This window comes from Nyctereutes procyonoides, unplaced genomic scaffold, assembly GCF_905146905.1.
Source record: "Nyctereutes procyonoides isolate TBG_1078 unplaced genomic scaffold, NYPRO_anot_genome, whole genome shotgun sequence".
Taxonomy (NCBI): Eukaryota; Metazoa; Chordata; class Mammalia; order Carnivora; family Canidae; genus Nyctereutes; species Nyctereutes procyonoides.
Genome location: NW_026574980.1, coordinates 62,896 through 84,567, shown reverse-complemented (window position 1 = coordinate 84,567; position 21,672 = coordinate 62,896). Strand labels below are relative to the sequence as shown.

The 21,672-nt window shown below is 40.1% G+C and overlaps 1 protein-coding gene across 1 annotated transcript; it reads right to left on the bottom strand.

Annotated features, from left to right (window-relative positions):
* Positions 1-17,904: 17,904 nt before the first annotated feature.
* On the bottom strand, positions 17,905-18,816 carry LOC129510639 (olfactory receptor 4P4-like). Its single transcript, XM_055326906.1, has one exon. It carries the CDS (start codon positions 18,814-18,816, stop codon positions 17,905-17,907), a length of 912 nt encoding a protein of 303 aa, XP_055182881.1.
* Between the last annotated feature and the right edge of the window lie 2,856 nt (positions 18,817-21,672).

Here is a 21,672-nt window from a genome sequence, read left to right as displayed (position 1 = left end):
ACATTTTATTACTATTAATGACATATTTAGATAAAAGAACTGCTAATTATATGAGATAGTCTTAAACAAGAAAAGATTTTGTCCACATTTACCAGTTCTTATACCTTACAAATAAAATAAATGATCCTCCTTTAAAATTACCTGAGAAAATACTCTTAATGTTCTGGGAATGAATCCTGAAGAAATGCACATTTGTTTAAAGAACCAGTTTGAACTACTGAACTTTGATTTCTGTAGAGCATACTATATTTTCCTACATGGTCAAATATTGTCAATGTATCATGTTAAACCGACGGAATTTCACTTACATCAAAAGCAAAGTGTTTGAAAACAATACAGCAAAAGAAAGAATATCAATTAATGACTTAAATTTTTAGAAATATTCAGGAAGCCCAGTAATTTGTCAGATTTTTATTTTATGAGTTAAAATTTAAAAAATACATAGTAGGGGTGGTGGAAGGGGAGATGGGAGGGGGTGGGGGTGACAGGGTGACGGGCAGTGAGGTGGCGCTTGACAGGATGAGCACTGGGTGTTATTCTATATGTTGACAAATTGAACACCAATAAAAAATAAAAAATTAAAAAATTAAAAATACATAGGATCATTGAAGTTTGTGATAGCAATTGATCAAGGAAAGATAAGATTGTTGAATTGCCCAAATATATTTGAATTATGCATGAGTCATGGCTCTTGCTGAAAATTTCATACTTTAGTTACAATGTGAAAAATCAAATGCCAATTATAGGAAATAAAAGTGAAAGCAACTTGAAGACAAACTTTGTGGTAAGTAGCACTTGGTAGTATCTGTTGCAATAATGACTAAATGTAATATTCAGGAAATCACATCTTTGTAACATTTATCTTAAGAGATTATTTAATCAGGGCAAAATGAGTGTAGGATAATGAAAAAACATCTCGAAAAGCTATTTTACCCACTAAGGAGGAAATATCTGATCCTAGTGGGTTTGCAAGAACTAACACATCTTCTACCTTAGTCTGATTCTGAAGTGACAGACATATCTGACCATCAGATGTTTATTTAAAAAATAAGAAATGTGGGCACCTGTGTGGCCCAATCCACTGAGCAGCTGCCTTTGGCTCAGGTCTTCATCCTGGGGTCCTGGGATCGAGTCCCAAGGTGGGCTCCCTACTTGGCCAGGAGTCTGCTTCTCCCTCTAACTACTTCCTCCTCCTCGTGCTCTCTCACATGCTCTCCCTCTCTCAAACAAAATTTTAAAAAATAAAAGAATAAAAAATTGTAAATAATGTTGACAATATTGCATATTTAGCAACCATCATCTGGAGTGACTCACAAATTTAATATCAATGTTATTGATAGGCTTTGAGAAGATTTTACAAGGCAAATAATTGACAGCTATGACATTTTAGAATGGTCTGTACCTTACCACATCAATTCTATTTTAAATTACTACTCACAATTCTAACCTCATAAAAGTAGAAATTTTCAATTAGTTCCTACTTTGCTTTCAGAATCACTAACAAGGCTTCCTATCCTCCATTATATAACAAATAAAATAATTATATCACAACTTATATCATAGAGTGTTCAGCAATTAACAGTAACGGAAGAAACTGAGAATTTTTAGGAGCATGAGGATCATTGACTTATCTTCTGTTCATTACAACTGGAACTGGTATGTGTTCATGAGTTAGAAACAATGTTAATTCTTAAGATATACCTAATTACTATAACAAACTGATTTAAGTAATTTTTTTTAAAAAAATTAAATTTAAGTAATTTTTAACTGATAAGTAATTTTTCTCTGAGTCTAAAGAGAAGAGACATTAAGAGAATCCTAGTAATTTCTCAGATTTGAAAAGGAATACACTGTAAATATTAAAAGACAGAAATTCTGATTCCTCCTCAATCTGGGGCTATCTTTCATGGGAGAGAACTTATAGGAATGTCATGAAGGAGAGCATGAAAGAACTCTTTTGGTTCCTCATCTGAGCAGAAAGGAATATGCAAGACAATGGGTTAACAGACAATCCATCTGCCTTTTGAGTATTTATGTTAGTAAAGAGGTAGGGAATATTTAATATACACACATATCATAGGATTATCTGATTCTAAAACATTTGAAATAATTTGCCTTCAGTTTTACAAAGACAAATATTCCTAATCAAGGTTCCTGCTTGTTGGGACACCTGGGAGGTGCGGCTCAGGTCCTTATTTTGGTCCGGTATTGAGTTCCCAGTCGAGCTCCCTGAGAGGACTGTGCTTCTCCCTCTGCCTTGTTTCTGCCTCTATCTCTCTGTGTCTCTTATGAATAAATAAATAAATCTTAAAAGAAAAAAAAAAGAAACATGATCCTGCTTGTCTTCTAAATCATCATTAGGATTTTATCTCCAATAGCTCAAAACCTCATCCTGTATTCTGAGGGAACTTGCTCTGTGATCAGTGCTGCTTTGTAGAGGTAAAAGGTAAGAGGGAAGAGTCAGTTGATGAGAATTATTGTCATAAAACAATATAGTGATACTGAGGAATCCTCCCATGAGAAAAGTGAAGTCACAGTTGGTGAAGTAAGAACTTCAGGGAACCATGAACAAAAGATTGAAACAATAGTAACACAGAAAGGTGTAAAACATTGAGACATCTCAAATAAACTGGCCAATGTGATCCATGAGCGAATTGCTTAATCTCTTAGGCCTCATGGTACTCATTTCACAATCAAGATACCATTATAAAAGTTCAGAATTTTAATGAGGGATACATGAGGTAATATGAAATAGCCAGTGACATGTATGGTTTAAAGCTGTCATTTTTCTTTTATGGTCTTTCCTCTTTGAATGACTAGTTTAAGACCACAGATTGTCATGCGTGCACACACATCCAATGGAAAAATAAAGGAAATTAAAAAGAACATTCATAACATGGATTTAGCAAGTATGATCATGATAAACTCCAATTTCAGCAATCTGTTACTGAAAGTGTGTTAATGTCATAATCAATTGGTTATCTTAGCATTTTTCTTGACACTAATCACTAGTCTAATTTTTTCTCTACCAAAAGGTACTCAAAGGATTACTTTGGTTTTTGGTATTGTTGAATACAAATTATGTAGGTCTTTTGAATTACAGTATTCATAAGGAAGTTCTTATATTTGAATAAAAGTTTATACCACACATTCAAACTTTCTTAGTGCAACAGAATGTGGGATGCTATAAATTTACCGTAGTTGGCTCAAATGAAACTACTCTATTTTAGGATGGCAGATGTTTTGAAATAATAAGAAATTCTTTGTCATTGTACATATTCAAGCATAAAGTCTGTTTCTTAATAATAATACAGAGGACTGCCTGTAAGCAAGATTCGGGGTCACAATGAAATTCAATGTCAATTTGAACATGTTTCAACTAACTCTACTGTTTTGCTACCAAAAAGGGGAATTTTGCTTAAAGCTAATGTCCCATTAAAACTGAAGTAAGCTAAAACATTTGTATAGTAATCAAATTGTCATATGCTGCAGGAGAAGTTGTAGCCTTTAGGATGAAATTATATACAATAATTGTAAAGAACACACAATTAGCCTAGCACACGTGGGGTGGTACCCTTCCCAAACCAAGGTGACAAGGAGTAATCCATTAACCATGAGATCTCAGTGTCTGTCAGGTTAGTTTGGGGCTGCATTCAGATGCATCCTCAGATATTCACTCTGCCAGTTTGTCTCTAGTATCAAAACCTGGAATAAATGAAGGCAATTACAAAGCCATAATTCAAACACATTCAGATTAATTCTCTACAAATACTTTGAAAGTTTCAACATGTCTTAAACCTTCTACAGTTTACAAGGGAAGTGGACTTCAAGTATTCACTTAAACTCAGTGACGAGAGAAGTGGATCTTCATCCCACAGGAAAGAGGCTGGGAATTTTGAGAGTTCATTTAACTCCTTAAGAATAGCTCAGAAGAAAAAAAAAAATGTGTCCTTATATGCCTGCAAAGCTAACACAAGTACTTAGGTTTTAGGAATCATCCACTTATTTTATGCCTATGCCTAAAGACAATTCGTTCAGAGGGAAAAATACAAACTTAAGTGGCAATGCGAGATATAATAGGTCTTTGAAAGCTTTATGTAATTATGTTCCCAAAGGCATTTCTAAACAGGTCTTGGCCCAAGTGTTGCAAAGTCACCGTCCACAGAAGTGTGCTTGGTGCTCTTGGGTATAAACTTTCCATATTTGCCTATCTGAGAAAAAGAAAGATATTGGCCCTTTTCCCTGGAGGCCCCAAAAGGCTATAATCTGACTGCCCTGCACTTCCATTTTTCTGAAAAGTAGGAAGGAAATTGAGCCTGTAATACTAACAAGTTAGCTTTCAGGAAAATCTGAGATGAGTTAGGAAAAGGAAGAACCAAAGACAACCACTTGCAGTCCTTTTTTGGAAGTTTTCAAGATCTTTGAGTGCGAGTTAGATAAATAAAATCAATGATTTCTGATAATATCATTGGTATGAAGTTAGCACTGAATGGATGAGCCATTGGAAAACGAGAGACAAAGACAGAATAAGAATAAATAACTCTTCCTCATAATGTGGCTGGGACAAAAAGCAAAAATGATATGGAAAAATCAGAGGAAGGAAGCAAAGTACAGCAAAGCCTTTAGTGTGTTTTCCATCCGGTTTCCTCTGCTCACTGGCTATTCACAGGTTGTTTAGACTCAGTCTCATCTGCATGCACTGAAGCTAATCGGTCTCTCTCTATTAGATGCCAATCATGTATGTAAAGTTTTCTCATGCAAGAAGTGACAGGAAATCAAATTTTATAATATTTAATCTGTTCCAGATCAATCTACTTGGCCAAATAACAACCAAAATTTAGTGAGAGATTGTTGGGTAGACTAAGTTAATCATATTATTTAATGCTCATAATAATGCAAATTTTGACACAAATATTATTAGCTTTACTATATAGACAGAAACACAGAAGGTTCTAGAAGTTAAATAACTGTCTCAAATTGGCAGTAGAGAACTGAAGCAAGAAAATGCATTATTTTACTTTAGTACTTCTCTGGGGGCCTTAAATGTTGTATAGCCCTGAGGAAATGAAGGATTGTAGCGCTTCCTCTTACAGCGCTTTATAACCCAGTGATTTATAGCTTCTCTACATTAACGTTATGCCCAGTGTTGACCAAGCTGTACTCAAGGGCTAGCCTATACCGACCTACAGCAGGAGATAACTGGTCATATCTCTAACCTCTTCCTGTACACACACTTGGACAACCCTTGGGGATGAATATAAGTTGCATTTATATCCTCAACTGTTTAATGCATCCCTCTCTATATACTAGTTTTGTTACATAGTTTTAATTTTGTTGAAGCACAAATCATTTTTTTATGAGCAGCTTTTTTTTAGATTCATTTATTCATGCTAGAGGGGGAGAGAGAGAGAGAGAGAGAGAGAGAGAGAGCACACAATGGAGGGGTGGAAAGAGGAAAGAAAGCCTCAAGCAGACTCCACCCTGAGTGCTGAGCCCTGCAAGGGGCCCCACCTCAAGACTCCAAGATCACCACCTAGGGGAAACCAAGAGCTAGATGCTTAACCAACTTTGCCACCTAGGTGCCCCTATTTGGACAGTTCTATTCCACACATTTAGAAAATTTTCCTTGTAATCCAAAGTCATGAAGATCCCCTATAATGTCTCGAATTTTTTTTACCTTTATATTTCACATATAGGTCTAAGATCCATTTTAAATAAACCTGTACAGGTTTAATGTATAGATAAAGATTTTCTGTCTTTTTTTTGTTTTGTTTTGTGTGGTAGATCCAGATGCCCAACGTTGCCACTCTCTTTTTTTGCACACTATTTTTTCTTCAGTGAATTGACTACAGACTTTTATGGAGATGAGTTGACCGTAGGTGTGCAGGTCTACTACTGGGCTCTCTAGTCTGCTTTGTTGATCTTCTGGGATATCTTTATGAACATACCACATCATTTTGAACACAATAGCTTTAAAACATCGCTGGAAATCAGACAGCTTAAGTTCTCCAACTTTGTTCTTTTTTAAAGTTGTGGGACCCTGTTTAAGGTCCTTGCATTTTCATATAAGTTTTAAATCAATTTTGAAAATTTTTAAATATGTACATTTAATTTTTTTTTGAAAATGCTTGACTCTGGAGATTCCTTTGGGGAGAATTCACATCTTAATAATGTTGAGTCATCTGTCCATGAACACAGTGTATTTTCTGTGTTAAGGTGTTTATATTCTCTTAAAAAATATTTGGCTTTCAGAGAAAATGTATGCCTTATATCTTGCTATAGTCATCCTTAATTATTTTATAATTTTATAATATTATGATATTACAAATGGGATTTTTAAAATCTAATATTTATTTGTTAGTTACTAGTATAAGCTATGTAATTAATTTTTAAATATTGATATTGTCAGGTTTAATCGGATCGGTAGTGAAAGGGAATAGAGAGGCCAGGCAAAAGTTTGTCGAAACAGGCTTTTAATGGGACATGCTCTCAGGTGAGGTTCCACAGCCCACAGGGGAGGGGGAGAGCAAGAGAGCAAGGAAGTCGCGGGCCAGGGAAGTCGTGCCCAAGCAAACTGCAGGGGGCGGGGGGGGGGTGGTCTATAAAGAGTTTTCGGTGGGAAGATGGGAGCAGGGCAGCATTCAGATTAGGGCAAGGGTTACAGGTCTTTGTGTGCTAAGGTAGGGCAGCAAAGTGGTGTTAGTGGGAAGATGGGGGTAGGGCGGCATTCCAGTTAGGGCAAGGGTTACAGGTCTTTGTCTGCTAAGTTAGCATAGGGCGGCAAGGCGGCCTTATTGGGAGGTTGCTGGCCTGGGGTGGGCCGTTTTGAGGTCCCCAGTCTTGCCAGCCCAACATTCCGATCTTCTTGTTATGTTATAATGGGGCGACGATTCGGATCTTGCTGCTTCCTGCTGATATATGGGCATAGTGGGGCCTGTCGGAGGTGGGCAGGCGAGTGTAGGGGTGTAAAAGAAGTTGATTGACTGATACCCGAGATATTTCGCAGATTCATTCCTTGATGAATCGGAGAAAGCAAGGGCCCACCATTAATAGTATGCCAATGATTAGGAGTGGTCTTAGAGAGGGTGGAGCCATGTGGTTAGTGGGGTCTGCCACCATTGGGGGTGTAGTTGGGTCGAGAGGGTGATACTGTTTTCGGAGAGACTCACGAACTTTGGCGAGGAGGTGGAGATTGGTTTCAGCTACGCCTGTTGATGTGGTAGCAGCAATCTTCATTGAGAGACATACAAGTTCCTCCTTTCCCGGCTGTGAGGAGGTCCAAAGCACGTCGGTTCTGAAGAACTACCTGGGCCACCGAGGTTATTTGGCATTGTAGGGAAGCAAAAGACTCTGCCAAAGCCTCCACAGCCATTTGAAGCCTCTCAGATAGGTCCCTGGAGGAATCTACAGAGTGGATTAAGGCCCCGTATCCAACCCTGTGGCCACCAGGGTTGAGGCCAGAGAGACCCTGACAACCAGTGAGAGAAAGATCACTCGTTTCTGTTTTTCCGGGGGGATGGTGAGGAGGGCTACTTCTGCCTGACTATAGATAGTTAATCACGGAACTAGTGAGACAGGCAGACAGGAGCGAGGCAGGTATTGGGAAATTTAGATATGGTGCCGTTGCACCAAAAGAAACGGCCAATAGGAGCATGATGAGAGGTGATGTTTGACTGGGTAACGTTGCAAAGGGATGAGTTAGGGGTGGAATAACAGAAGGGGAATTGATGGCTGAGAGGGTCAGTATATAGGGGAACATTAGTGAGAGAGAGATGAGGCGCTGGAGGTGTGGGTGCGGGGCTGGTGCGGCTGAATGCACTGGGGAGGGGAATGGCCACAAGGGGAGTTTTGCCTAAAGCAGCACAGATAAAACAGTGGGTCAGATTGCCCATGCAAGAAAGGCTGGCGAGGGAAGGGCCTTGTTGGATAAGTTTTATCCAGGAGAAGGGGCCCTGGTCCTGAGCTGGGCTAGCCTGTAGGTGGGTTCTCCTGGAGTAGGGGTGACTGAATCCACATGGGCCCTCAGGAGGGCTCTTAGAAGAATTAGGTAAGGTAGGTAAGATAGGAGAAGAGGAGGTGATGATGGAAGATTTTAAGTGAGCAGGAAGGGCCACCCCATAGAGAAGCTCAAAGGGACTTAGGCCCCACGGCCCTCTAGGGGTAGCTCTGAGTCTTGGGAGGAGGGCTGTCCAGGACAGGTGGGTTTCAAGGGTAAGTTTGGTGAGATATTCCTTGAGAAAGACGTTGGCCCACTCTACCTTACCCAAAGACTGGGGGTGATATGGGATATGGAGTTTCCAGGTAATATTTGGACTTCTGGAGACCTGCTGGGTGACACTGGAGATGAAAGCCAGGCTGCTGTCAAATTGTAGGATCTGCAGGAGGCCGAATCTTGGAATGATGTGCTCGATGAGTATGGTGGCCGCCACATCCGCCATCTCCCGAGCTGTGGGGAAAGCCTCTATCCACCCTGTAAAGGTGTACACTAAGGTTAATAGGTAGGGAAAGGATTCATGGCACAGCTTGTGGAAAAAGTCAAGCAGCCACTCCTTGCCAGGTTGGTAGCCATGGAGCTTATGATTGGGTTCTGGCCTGCGAATTCCCCCTTGGGCATTTACAGTGGAGCAGGTTTTGTAAGACGAATGCACCCCTCCAATTACCTTTTGGAGATGTGGATAGTGGAAAACGGGTTCTGGGAACTGGTGTAAGGCCTTGGGACCAATGTTTAGGGATTGATGTATGTCTGAAATGATCATAGGAGCTAAATGGTTTGGAAGAGCGAGTTTCTTTTGAATGAAGATCCAGTCTTTTCCTCCGGATATTCTAACCATCTTTTTTAGTGTCTGAGTTTCCTTGTCTGTGTAAAAGTGGGAATTTGATGTGTTGAGGAAGAAGAGGGGAGCTGGTGAGGAGCCTAAGGCAGTGGCTTGGGCAGTTGAGTCGGCTTTGTTGTTGGCCCGGGACACCAGGTCTTTAGAGGATTGATGTCTGTGACAGTGGACAATGGCTACTTCAGTGGGAAGGCTGAGGACCTCTAGTAGTTTTGAAATGAGGGGCCCATAGATTATGGGGGTTCCCTTGGTTGTAAGAAACCTTTGCTCTTGCCAGAGGACAGAATGTGTATGTGTGATGAGGGAGGCATATTTGGAGTCAGTGTATATGGTAACTCATTGCCCTTTGGACAGGTGAAGAGCCCTGGTGAGAGTTATAAGTTCTGCCTTCCGAGAGCTTGTCCCAAGGGGGAGGGAACTGCCTCTAGGATGGCATCTAGGGTAACAACGGCCTATGCTGCTTGTCTCTGGCCACAAAGAGGATTCAGTCAGAGTTAGGGAGGGGCTGATTTGAAAGTCCTGGATGTGGAAGAGTCAGCTCTTCCAGGAGTTGAGAGCAGGAATGGGAGGATTCAGGGTTAGTAGAGAGGGTAGGAAGGAGGGTAGCAGAATTTAGATGAGGAGAAGTTGATAGATAGATGTCAGGATTTTCGATGAAGAGGAGGGGAGTAGAAACAGTGGGTGAGGGAGAAAGACAAATGGTGGCCTTGAGGTTGTGTAGGATATCCTGGCCGAGGAGAGGAGATGGGCAGGAAGGAATTATAAGGAAGGAGTGTGAGGAGGAGAACCCATCCAGGCTGCAAGAGAGAAGTGGGGTAGTCCGTGGAATAGAGGAGGTGCCATCAATTCCCATCACCACTACTGGAGAGGGAAAGCTGGCCCCCGAGTAGGAAGGCAGAACGGAGTCAGTAGCCCCCGTGTCCAACAGGAAAGAGATGGACTTACCCGCTACCTGGAACAGGACCCTGGGCTCAGGCTGGGTTAGGGGGTGTCCAACTCTGGGCCCCTTCACTCATGTCCAATCCGAGTAGTTGGAAGGCTGGACTTCCCAGGTCAGGGTTTCCTCTGCATGGAGGTGCCGAGGATCCCTTGAGACCAGGGCAGGCGGATTTCCAGTAGCCCATCATTCAACATTAAGGGCATGGCCACGTTGGCTCCTTGGGATTGGGACATTGACGGGCCAGTGTCCCTCGGTGCCGCATCCGAAGGAAGCCCCAGGTGGGGTGCAGTTGGATCGCCCTTTCTGTGGGCTCCTGGAGCCCGCCGGCCCCAGGGCTGCCACCAAGGCTTGGGTCTGGAGTTGGACCTTCTGCTGGAGCCTGGCCTGCCTCTTAAGTTCAGCCAATTCCTCTCAGGTGTTGAAGACTTTAAATGCCATTTTCACCAGGTCGGGAATGGGAGTTTGAGGACCCTCCTCAGTCTTCTTTAATATTTTTACATATATCAGAGGAGGACTGAGAGATAAAATGGGTTGCCAGGACAGTAGCCCCGGCTGGGGAGACAGGCTCCAGGCAAGTGTACTGGGTTAAGGCCTCAGTGAGCCTAATAAGGAAAACTGCAGGCATCCGCGGCCCTCCTGGCCAGTCTGGTAATCCTGTCCGGGATCCACAGGTGGGAACTGAGCACTGATGGGCATAGCAGCTTCGGTTAAATGGACCTGGTCAGCGTGTTCTCGGGCAGCAGCCTTCCCTCTCCACTGGTGTAAGGGCGGTGGTCTGGACAACATGCAAATAATGCCAAGTCAAGTCCTATGCCTGGGCCAAATATTGGAATGCCTTGATATAGTTTCCTGCGATAGCAGAGCAAGAGCCCAGCCGCTTTTTAATTTGGGAAAGGTCTTGGAGAGGGAAAGGAGCGTGGCCCCGAACAACCCCTTCAGCTCCCACCACCTCTTGCAGGGGGCAAGCCGGGTTAGGGGTGGAGGAGACCTTGTGGGATCTGGTGCCCTGGAGATCAGAGGGAGGTATGGGCTGAAGTTCGGGGGTCAGAAACGGGTAAAGAGGTGTATGGTTGGGAGACAGGAGGAGAAGGAGAGGGGGCAAGGGGTTCCAGATAGGGAGGGGGGAGGGCTGGCATCCACCTAGTAGGTGGATGGGCCAAGGTCTCAGGAGACTCCGAGGGAGGGGCAGGGGGAAAGGATTCTGGGGCTTTTGGAGCTGAGGGAATAGGTGGAAGGGAGGGAGGGAGCGGTGCCCGTGCCAAAGGACCTGAGTGGTAGAGCATTGGGAGCAGAGGTAGGGGTGAGGGGGAGGTCCCAGAAAGCCTGCACTTGTGGGACCTCGGTCCACTTGCCCTGGCTAGAGATTGTCCAGGTCCATGAGAATTGGGTAGTCGAAAGTACCCTCAGGGGGCCATTGAGACTGATTGTCTAGGCGATATTGGGGCCAGGCCACTGTACAGTAATGAATGAGGTGGCACCTTTTCCGGTCCTGGGAAAGGCCCAGAGTTTTGAAATTGTCCAGTAAAATGGAGTTTTTAGCCAACGGAGTAAAAAACCAACAGAGTTTCGGGGTCAAACTTGGATTGGGCAGTTCCCATGATTCCCGCCGGGTAACCCAGAGACTGAAAACAGGCATCAACGTTTGCAGCTCAGGGTCACGGACAGAAACGGAGGTCACCTGAGGATGAGGACGTCTCCTGATCCCCAGGGACCCGTGGAGAGCCACCTGGTGGCTGGTGGAGGTGCCCTGGCGCCCCGCGGCTTCAGGCAGGACCACGCGGAGGGAGGCAGGGAATCGGGGAACTTACCCGGTGTTTCCAGATACTGGGTTCAGTTAAGGTCCTGGTGGTGAGAGGAGAGAGGCTCCCCACCAGCGTGGGGCCTCGATCTCCTGGGTCTCAGCTGAGGTCCTGGTGGCCAGAGGAGAGGCCCTCTCCTGGAGCGATCCTTAAATCTCCTCCCGGGTTTCGGCACCAACTGTCAGGTTTAATCGGATCGGTAGTGTAATGGAATAGAGAGGCCAGGCAAAAGTTGGTCGAAACAGGCTTTTAATAGGACACCCTCTCGGTGGAGGTTCCACAGCCTCTCGGGGGAGGGAGAGAGCAGGGAAGTCGCGGGGAGGAAGTCGTGCCCAAGCAAACTGCAGGGGGGTCTATAAAGAGTTTTCAGCGGGAAGATGGGAGCAGGCCAGCATTCAGATTAGGGCAAGGGTTACAGGTCTTTGTGTGCTAAGGGAGGGCAGCGAAGTGGTGTTAGTGGGAAGATGGGGGTAGGGCGGCATTCCAGTTAGGGCAAGGGTTACAGGTCTTTGTCTGCTAAGTTAGGGTAGGGCGGCAAGGCGGCCTTATTGGGAGGTTGCTGGCCTGGGTCGGTCGTTTTGAGGTCCCCAGTCTCGCCAGCCCAACAGATATTATATCCAGCAATCATGCTAAATTCACATTAAAATGTAGAAGAACTAAAACTGTCCATAATGACAGTGAAGTGATTGCCTAAATAGAAAGGTCTAAGGAAGGTTCAGAGAAGCTAGTACAATTGATAAGTCTCAGAGATGTTTTAGACTAGTACATTCAGTGCAGAACATTTGCTTCTGTTCTTTTTAAAAGAGTTTGTATAAAATGAATATTACTGTTTTCTTTAAAGTTTGGTAGAACACACCATTGAAGCTATGTGGACAGGGTGTAGGGAGACAAAACAATATACTAAGTTTCTTTAAGAAATACAAACCATTGAGAGTATCTTATTTTATTTTAGATATTCATTTATTATGTATTTGATTGGGAGAGGGAGAGACAGAATCCCAAGCAGTTCCACACTCGTAAGCCTGATATCGTGACCTGGGTCGAAATCAAGCTTAATCAACTTAGCCACTCAGGTGCCCCAAATATCTATTATTTTTTAATGTGCTAGGGTAATTAATACTAAATCATTGGCCCATCCTCTCTAAGTTGTTGAATATATTGATATTGTTATGATCACTATATTCCTTTATTATCCATCTAAAATCTGTAGAATGTGTAGTGATACTGCCTCTAACAGGAAAAATAAGTGTTTAGTGATCAATGGTCTACAAATATCCTAGAAAGTAACATCTAGAAATATAGAAGTAAATTAAGACCAGATATGAAAATAGGACATAATAGATTATAAATTTATTTACAAGTTATAATAGGAATGAAGTCAAGGATATAGCTAGCAGCCTTAAATAGAGAATTAAAAAAAGAAAGTATATGGGATGAAAACTATCTCTTCTCCCTTCTCCCTTCTGGATCTAATATTAGATCTCCCTTGGCTGATCTAATAATTAAATTGACACAGAAAAGATCAAAAAGAAATTTAATTTTGTACATATAGGAATCCCAAAGATATAAGACTCCCTGAGAGTCAGGCAATTAAAATTTGTGCAGTCTTGAGCTCAGGAGAAGGGGTTGGGGTCTAGAGTTTCAAAGGCAAAGAAGACAATTCACAAGAAGATAGAAGAGCAAAAGTTTGGTAAACAGATGTTTGTCCTGCCAATCAGATAAGTCTTTCTGATGTAAAAAATCTGTGTCTATTGTTAGCTCTCTTCCTGATATAGCCCTCTACCTAAATTATCTTAGGCACTTCAAGGAGAGGTAAAAGAACTCTATCTGAGTCTGTTGGACTTTGCTTGCCTTCAGCTCAAAATAGGCTACATGCTAAAGGGGCATATTCTGGGATCACGTATCCTGCTTCCCTTCAAAAAAAAAAAAAAAGTTGGTCCTCTAAAGAGATAAATAAAACCAATAAAAACTTATCAAGATCAACAGAGAGAATAAAAAGAGAGAGAAAGAAAAACAAATTACCAGTATCAGGACTGGAACTCTATATTGCTAGTGAAGTGCAAAATTGTACGAAAACATTGAAATATAGTTTGATAGTATCTACTTAAGCTACAATAAGACATTTTCCATCAATTCTAGGTTCAGATATTTGTTTAAAAATCCATGATATTGCATGACCAGCCCAAGTATCACCAGTTAAATATAGAGTTAGCATCATTAGATATGGAGTTATACCTGGTCTTAAGAGAAACAATGTGTCACATGACCTTATGGCTCAGACTTTTTTTTTTTTTTGCCAGATTTTGTTTGTAATAAATTTCAAAGAGCAGATGACCAATTATACTCAAATAAAGATGAGTCCTTGGAATTAAAGGCAGCTTACAGAGCCATTTCAGAGTCAGTTCCAAAACCTCTAAGGCCAGACTTCTTGCAACCTGGATGGGGCACATGGGGCAGGAATCTTAGCAAACAGGACAGATCAGGTGTTCTGCAGAGTCTAAGGTGCCAAGACCCAACTTGAAATTAGCCTACACATTCTGTGTGAAACCTCTCAAGTTAGATTGAGAGCTCAACTCAATTTTTTTTTTGATGATTTGGGTGATTTGAATGGAGAGCCTGTGAAAAGCAAATTTGAATAAACAATAAGAAGCAGTTTGATAAACAACTAATTACAAAGAGAGAGCTCCTGAGAAAGTCTTAATACAGTTAGCAAAGATTTTGCGGTTGAAAGAAAAGGAATATGTTTAAGTAAAACATGGTGTATTGCCCATCCTTATGTTTTAGGTATAGTTGTGGTACGGACATATCATTACAAATTTGTTATTTCATAAATTTATCATAGGATTTACAATTTCTGAAAGCCCAGAAATAAATGATACCAGTGAAAGAAACCATTACATTAAGTTTAAAATTTGGGATATAAAATGGTAACAAGTGTTTGGCAATCCAATCCAAAAGCCCTCGCACATGGGATAGACCCTGGCAGACCTCGAGGATGGTTATTGAATGGAGCCAGGCCATTCTGCAGGCCTAATAGTGGCTTCCAAGTTTCTTCTTTCCTTCTAAGGAAAACATGACATTAAGGCACACCCCTGTTCCTCAGAAACAAGAACCACTCAAGCCCAAACTTGACTTCAGGACAAAATCAAGAACATCATCTCCATTTCCTCATCAATAGGTGGCCCCAGCTAAGGTGGAAACCAGACATCTGTGCTTCTTTTTAAAGTTACTAGTAAGAACAACAGTGACTGCTGCTCATGGACAGGTATGCAGCATAGTTTTTGAAAACTTGAAACTCAGAGAGCTTAGATACCCTTTCCTAGCCCTACTGCTTAACATGTCTGGGTAAGACACTTAAATCCTCTAAAATCCTAATAAAATAACAAAATGCAAGCACTTACAGAATCCTTACTACTGTTAAACCCGAAAATTCACCAGAGTCATTTAAAAGATCCAGCTGGTTTTATTGAATGATTCATGAATCAGGCAGCTCCTACCTAGATAATAGAAAAGAGGTCTAGAGAACTGCAGAAAAAGAAAAGGTTTTAAAAGCAGAGGAGCACCATAAAAAAGGAAGAGTGCACTGTTTCAGGCAAAGTTGCCCTCCTAAGGGGGATGGATGGGGTCTATCATTAAATTTTGTACTGCTGACCAGGAAATTCCATAGTTGAAATACAGCCACAGAACAAATAGATTCTAGAGTGTGTTTGGGGAATGAAGGTGGACTCAGAATAGCTGGATGAAAACATCTGAGCAAAGGGTCACACAGAGAGAAAAACAAAGAAAGAGGAAAAATAACTAACATGAGTCTGGTAGCCATGTGCCATGTTAAAACTTCACTTGTGTTAGCCAAAGTAACATTACATCTTTGGGAAGTACAATATCACACCATTTTATAGATATTTTTAAAAGGGAGACTAATAATATGAAAGCAAATAGCCAAGACCCAGAGATAAAAGTTAACGGTCAGTATATACCCACTTCTCTCTGACCCCAATGCCTGTCATTGTAACACCACACACTCAACCAACATAGAGACTTCTGAGAATGGCAAATTAGACTCAAATGATTTATGGAAGATTTCTGATAAACAAGCAGGAAGGTTGGGTGTATTCCAAGGAAAATAGGATCCCTTACAGATTTGGGGGGGAAAGAGTGATATGATCAATCAGTGATGTACTTCAGAAGGACATTTCTTGCTTCCTCACATATAGATGGTCACACGTGGAACTATTTCGATCCATAGAGGTGACAGATTGCAATCTGATTCATAGTCACTTGCTTCTTTGGTTCACGTAACATCAGTCAAAGGTAATTTAGCCCAAGTGCCCAAAGAAAGCTTATATGCTTTGTATAATATCTCAAATAATACATGCCTTTGGTACACAGGATTGAAAGTACAATGAATACTACCTTATTTACATGAATTCTGACGTGTCATTGTAGACCACACATTCCCCATGGCAATTTTCATCTCTATCTTTCTCAAAATCCAGTTAAGAGGATTCAGCATGAGGGCGATCACAGCGTAAATATGGAGAGTTCCTCATCTCTGTTCTCACTCCCTGCAGGTAGAACCTAAGTACAGTTACAGGGCATGAAGAATAAAACTACCACCATTACATGAGAGCTGCAGGTGGAGAGAGCTTTGCATTACCCAGTGGAGGAGTGGGTCCTAAGATTATGTGATATGAATATGTAAGAAGCCACCAAGACAACAAAAAAAGGCTGCCACCACCCTACCATCCCTGAAATAGCAATCACTAAGATAGTACAACACAGGTGTCTTTGCACACCAGTTTCAAAAGGGACTTTATATCACGTATGTAGTGATATATCTGAACAGAACTGCAGAATGGTAAGTTGAGTAAATTTGGTAAAAAATAAACATTAAATAAGGGGTAAAGCTTGAACTTTTAAATCTGGCAATATTTGTGTTTTATTAGTAACTCGAACAACTAGTCATCTGTCCAGTTCGTCTCTGCTATAAAAACACTAATGAATTACATTTCCCTAATCAATTTTTCCACCCTTCCTTCCTTCTGTACAGGGCCTTATATAATCATTATAATTTTAGTATTGCATTTATATGGACAAAACCATCCTTGTGTATTTTCATCATCATCCTATCCTTGTTGCACAATTTCTTCTGTCTTAAGGATACTTGCTCTGGTTTCTAAGAAGTCATTTCTTTTTGTATCTTGTCAGACATTCAAACAAAGAGATCACATCGAATTGTTTTTTCAGGTTCCTCTAGGAAATATTTCTCATGCATCTACTCTTCAGGTTATTTACAAAGATGATTTGTATTTCCATTCATTTCCATGACTTACGTCCCGGGGTTTCTTGATTGAAGTTTTTGTTTGTTTGAGCTCTTATTTGCTTTTTGCTTATGTTTTACTTGTGAACATAAGAAAGTCTCTGGGTCTAATAAACAGAGACTTAATACTAATTTCTGGCATTTCATAGATAGCAGTTCCTTTATGGATTTTTTACATGAGCCAATATGTACAAGAGCAGTGAGTGCATTTTTAATGTCCTGAGTGACTGATTTCAATCAATTTTTACTAGTATATATATATATATATAATATATATATATATATATACTTTAAAGATTTTATTTATTTATTCATGAGAAACACAGAAAGAGAGGCAGAGACACAGAGAGAGGGAGAAGCAGGCTCCACGCAGAGAGCCCGACGGGGGACTCGATCCCGGGTCTCCAGGATCACGCCCTGGCTGAACTCGGTGCTCTACCGCTGAGCCACTGGGCTGCTGTACTAGTTTATTTTTTATTTCCGATGTGTAGCCAAGAGTTTAAAAACAGGGAATCGCTTTAAAACAGGTTCTATTATGCAAACTTCTTGATGTGAAATTAACTTCTAAATACCATTTGAGTTCACTTAGGTGAAGATCTTATCATGAACCAAAACTTGGTTATAAAATCATAGGTTTTAACTACTCCTTTGCCATCCAGAATGTTTCATCATGTGGTCTAGCCACCAAACCTGACTTTTCTAATACAATTATTATTAGAATTTTCTTTTCTACATCACAATTCACAGCTCATATGGCATTGTCTTAACTGCACATATAACTTTTTGTGCATGTAAACTTGCTCATGCCATCTCAAAATCCACAAAATTAACTATGTTTTAAACTTATGTTTGTATGGTTGAATTAACATTTCTTTGAGTTATTATGAAACTCTAATCCTAAGTTCTGTCACTCATAACATGATACCAGTAGGAGAAATACCCTGTCAGATGGTTTCCTCCCTCCCCTATCCACATGCAGCTGACCCTCTGTTTTGCTAATATGATGTTGAGCTCTCATGTTTGACACCAAAATTTTCTCATGGCATTTTTCATCTCTGAATTTCTCAGAGTATAGATTAAGGGATTGAACATAGGAGCAATGATGGTGTAAAACAGAGCAAATATTTTATCCTCAGGGAAATTGGTTGGAGGTCTAAGGTAGGCAAAGATGGAAGGCCCAAAAAATAAGACTATAACTGTGATGTGAGATCCACAGGTAGAGAGGGCTTTGCGTCTTCCTTCCGCTGAGTGATTTCTTAAAGTGAATAATATAATGACATAAGAAAAAAATAAAACCACAAATGTCACCAAGGTAACCATTCCCGAATTGGCAACCATAAGGACACCAGTGATGTAGGTATCAGTGCAGGCAACCTTTAGCAAAGGAAATATATCACAGAAATAGTGATCAATCTCATTAGGCCCACAGAAGGGCAACCTGATTACCATACAAAATTGAGGAAAGGAGTGGACAGCCCCACCAGCCCAAGCAGCTAAGACTAGGAGATTGCACCTTGTCCTGTTCATGATAAGCAGGTAGTGGAGAGGTTTGCAGATGGCAGCATAGCGATCAAAGGCCATGACTGTAAGGATTAAAACCTCAATCGTTCCAAAGAAGTGCATGGCAAAGACCTGAAACATACAATTACCATAGGAGATGGCTTTTCTTTCCACTAGCAGGTCAGCAATTAATTTGGGTGTAACGCTAGAGGTATAGCAGATATCCAAAGTGGATAAGTGGCTGAGGAAGTAGTACATCGGTTGGTGAAAAAGAGGGCTGCATCGAATAGAGACAAGGATCAGAAGGTTTCCTACCAAGAGAGCAGCATAACAGAATAAGAAGAGCACAAAGCAAAGTATTTGCATGTTCTGGTCATGCGAAAGTCCCAAAAGAATGAATTCTGAGACATTCCTCTGGCCCTCCATGTGTTTTGGACTGGCATATATTGTAAACAGATGGGTTCAATATCTGAAACGAAAGAAAACATGAATCTATACAAATTAGCATCATGAGAACAATACCATAAAATTTACCAAAAAGCAGATTGATGTTATTGAATGAGTAATATTAATTATTCCTGACATTGAGAGTTATGCTTCTTTTTTATATTTCTCATTTTAAAAATCTGTTGTAAATAATTCTATAACATGAATAATAGGGTAGATTTTCAACATTACCATTAACGATTATAGAATACTTAAATGTTAGTTTACTGTTAAAAATAATTTTATTATTCTTAGTTATAATATTAGATAACAAAAGGAATATAATTTACATAATTTTAAAAATAGACATGTACGTTATAATGTGCACTCTGAGATGATGACCTGGGCTGAAATTGAGTTGGAAGCTTAACTAAATGAGACACCCAGGTGCTCCACAAACTGATATTTTTAAGTAAATTATCTATCCTGAAGACATAGTCCCGAAGAAAACAGAATTTGTCCAGATCATCCTGAAAGAAGAATAGGAGAGAGCCCTGTGTCAGGCATGGAACCTGCTTAAGATTCTCTCTCTCCCTCAGCTTCTGCCCCACTCCCTCTTCTCTCTCTCTAAAAAACATAAAAACTAAAGATAATCTTCCTTGCCCTGTGGACAAAGATAAATTATACATATTTAACTAAAATAGGTTCAGGCACATTAAAAGCAAAGAATGCTTGAAAATTATGCAGCAAATAGACTGTCAAAGGATTTAAGTTGTAAAAAAAAAAGAGCCAATTTATTCATTTATCTGATTTATAGATTACAACCTAAACAAAAATTAAAAAGAATAATCTAAATTTGTGATAGCAAGTGTAAATGAAAAATAAAAAAGAAATTGCCCAAGCATATTTGCACTCTTTGTAATTCAGGACTTTTCCTAGGATTTTCAGTTTTTATACACAGTCGAGGCATAAAATCCAACCAAAGAAGCTGTTATAGAGTGTAATTCCAAAGGAGATTTGTCTCACACTGAGACTCAAACCCCTGATTTTCAATAAAGAGATTCAAATAAAGGCAATCTAAGTAGTTTATTAGCATCAGAATGTAAAATCATGTGGAGGACAGATATCTTGATTCCCACCCAGTCTGGGGGCTGCATCCCATTCTTGTGAGCAAAGAACAAAGGTGGGGTATCCTGGAGGCCTGCAGGAAGAAGAGGCATATTGATTCTCATCCCAATTTTAAAAAAAAGTATACAAAGTGACAGATTACCAATTACCTAATCAATGTTTATGAATACTTGGGGGGATATATTTTACGGTTCATATGGTCCAGCATTCTTGATTCCAAATAATTTTGAAATAATTTTAATGGGTTTTAGCAAAATGCACTTTCTTTCAGGTAAAATTTGTCTCAATGTCTGGCTTATCAGAGATGTTCCACCCACAATAGCTCTTAAATATTTATCCTGATTTATGAAGAGACATGCTATCATGATCACTGCTGTTTGCTGAAGTAAAAGGGAGATGTGTATGCAGTCCAGGGAGAAAATTATTGTCCTTAAAACACATACTATATTCTTGATGACATGTTCTCAATTTGTCAAATAATCGAAATCATAAGTGATGAAAGGAAAAAATATTATTCATTCCCTGGTTGGAAACACAGAACAAAAAAGACGTAGACACACAGAGAAGGATAATTTCTGAATGGAGAACGGTTTTGATTCAGATTGTGTTTCTATAGCAGTAACAATGTGAATATAAAAAGAAAACCAGTTACCTAAATGCTCCTACTAGTCAGAGGTTGGATATTAAGCGAACTGTGTCCTTATATTTGCTTTATTCCATTTTAGTTATGGTTATTTAGAATTGATGTGTACAGTTTAAAATCAGAGTAATCTGGCCAATGCTCTATGAGAAGTCGATCAACCATTATAAGCAAAGACACTATTCAAACATTTTTCTCACTTACTTTATTGCCTTCCTTTCCTATATCCAATAACTTTTAATAAGATCTCAGTACACAAAATTAATTTTCCCGTTCCATAACATTCATGAATGTTGAGGTTATTGCTGACCTCTTAAAACTTCATTGTCCACATTTATAGAATCCATAAACTATTACATAATCCAGAAATATATTGAGGAATAAAAAAAATAATGTAAACCACCCCAGTGTCATACATGGTTCAAATCCGCACATTAGTTTCCTTTTTTACCTTTTGGAGTCAACAGTCTCTGAAATTGCCACGGGCACATATATAGCCAGCCTCACAAGGAAACAAAATCCTCCCACAAAATATCACAACACATATTAAAGAGGATGGCCATGATAAATCTCAATTTGGAACAATCGGTTAGTAAAGAGAAATAGAATTACTCTAAAACATTGGTTGTCTTTGGCATTTCTTAATACTAATAATCTAGGCTGCCATTTCCCTGCACTGTAAAGATACAGTCAAATTATTACTTTATTTCTTTGGTTGCACTACATAATCATGCTGCATTGACTTTTGATTGTGCTATTTAAACAATAGGAATAATTGTTCTTAGAGTTTCCACAATGAGTTCAGATTTTTACCTAATGATATCAGAATATAGCCCACTATAAAGTTACCTTAATTCAGTCAGATAAATCTAGTCCATTTTAGGGTGACAAGATTTTTTGAAAGTTAGTAAGTTATTCATCATTGGGACATGCAATCATAAACTGGGCTATTCAAAAGAGAATATGGAGAAAAATATAAAAGCAACTAAAAAGGAACTCAATAAAGTTCACTGAAACTTAAAGATTTCATTAACCTCACCCCTACTGTTCTCATTCTCAAGTGGAATTCTCCTCATAATAATGTATAA

Coding starts and splice junctions, on each gene's coding strand:
- LOC129510639 (XM_055326906.1), bottom strand. CDS start 18,816: ATGGAGGGCCAGAGGAATGTCTCAGAATTCATTCTTTTGGGACTTTCG.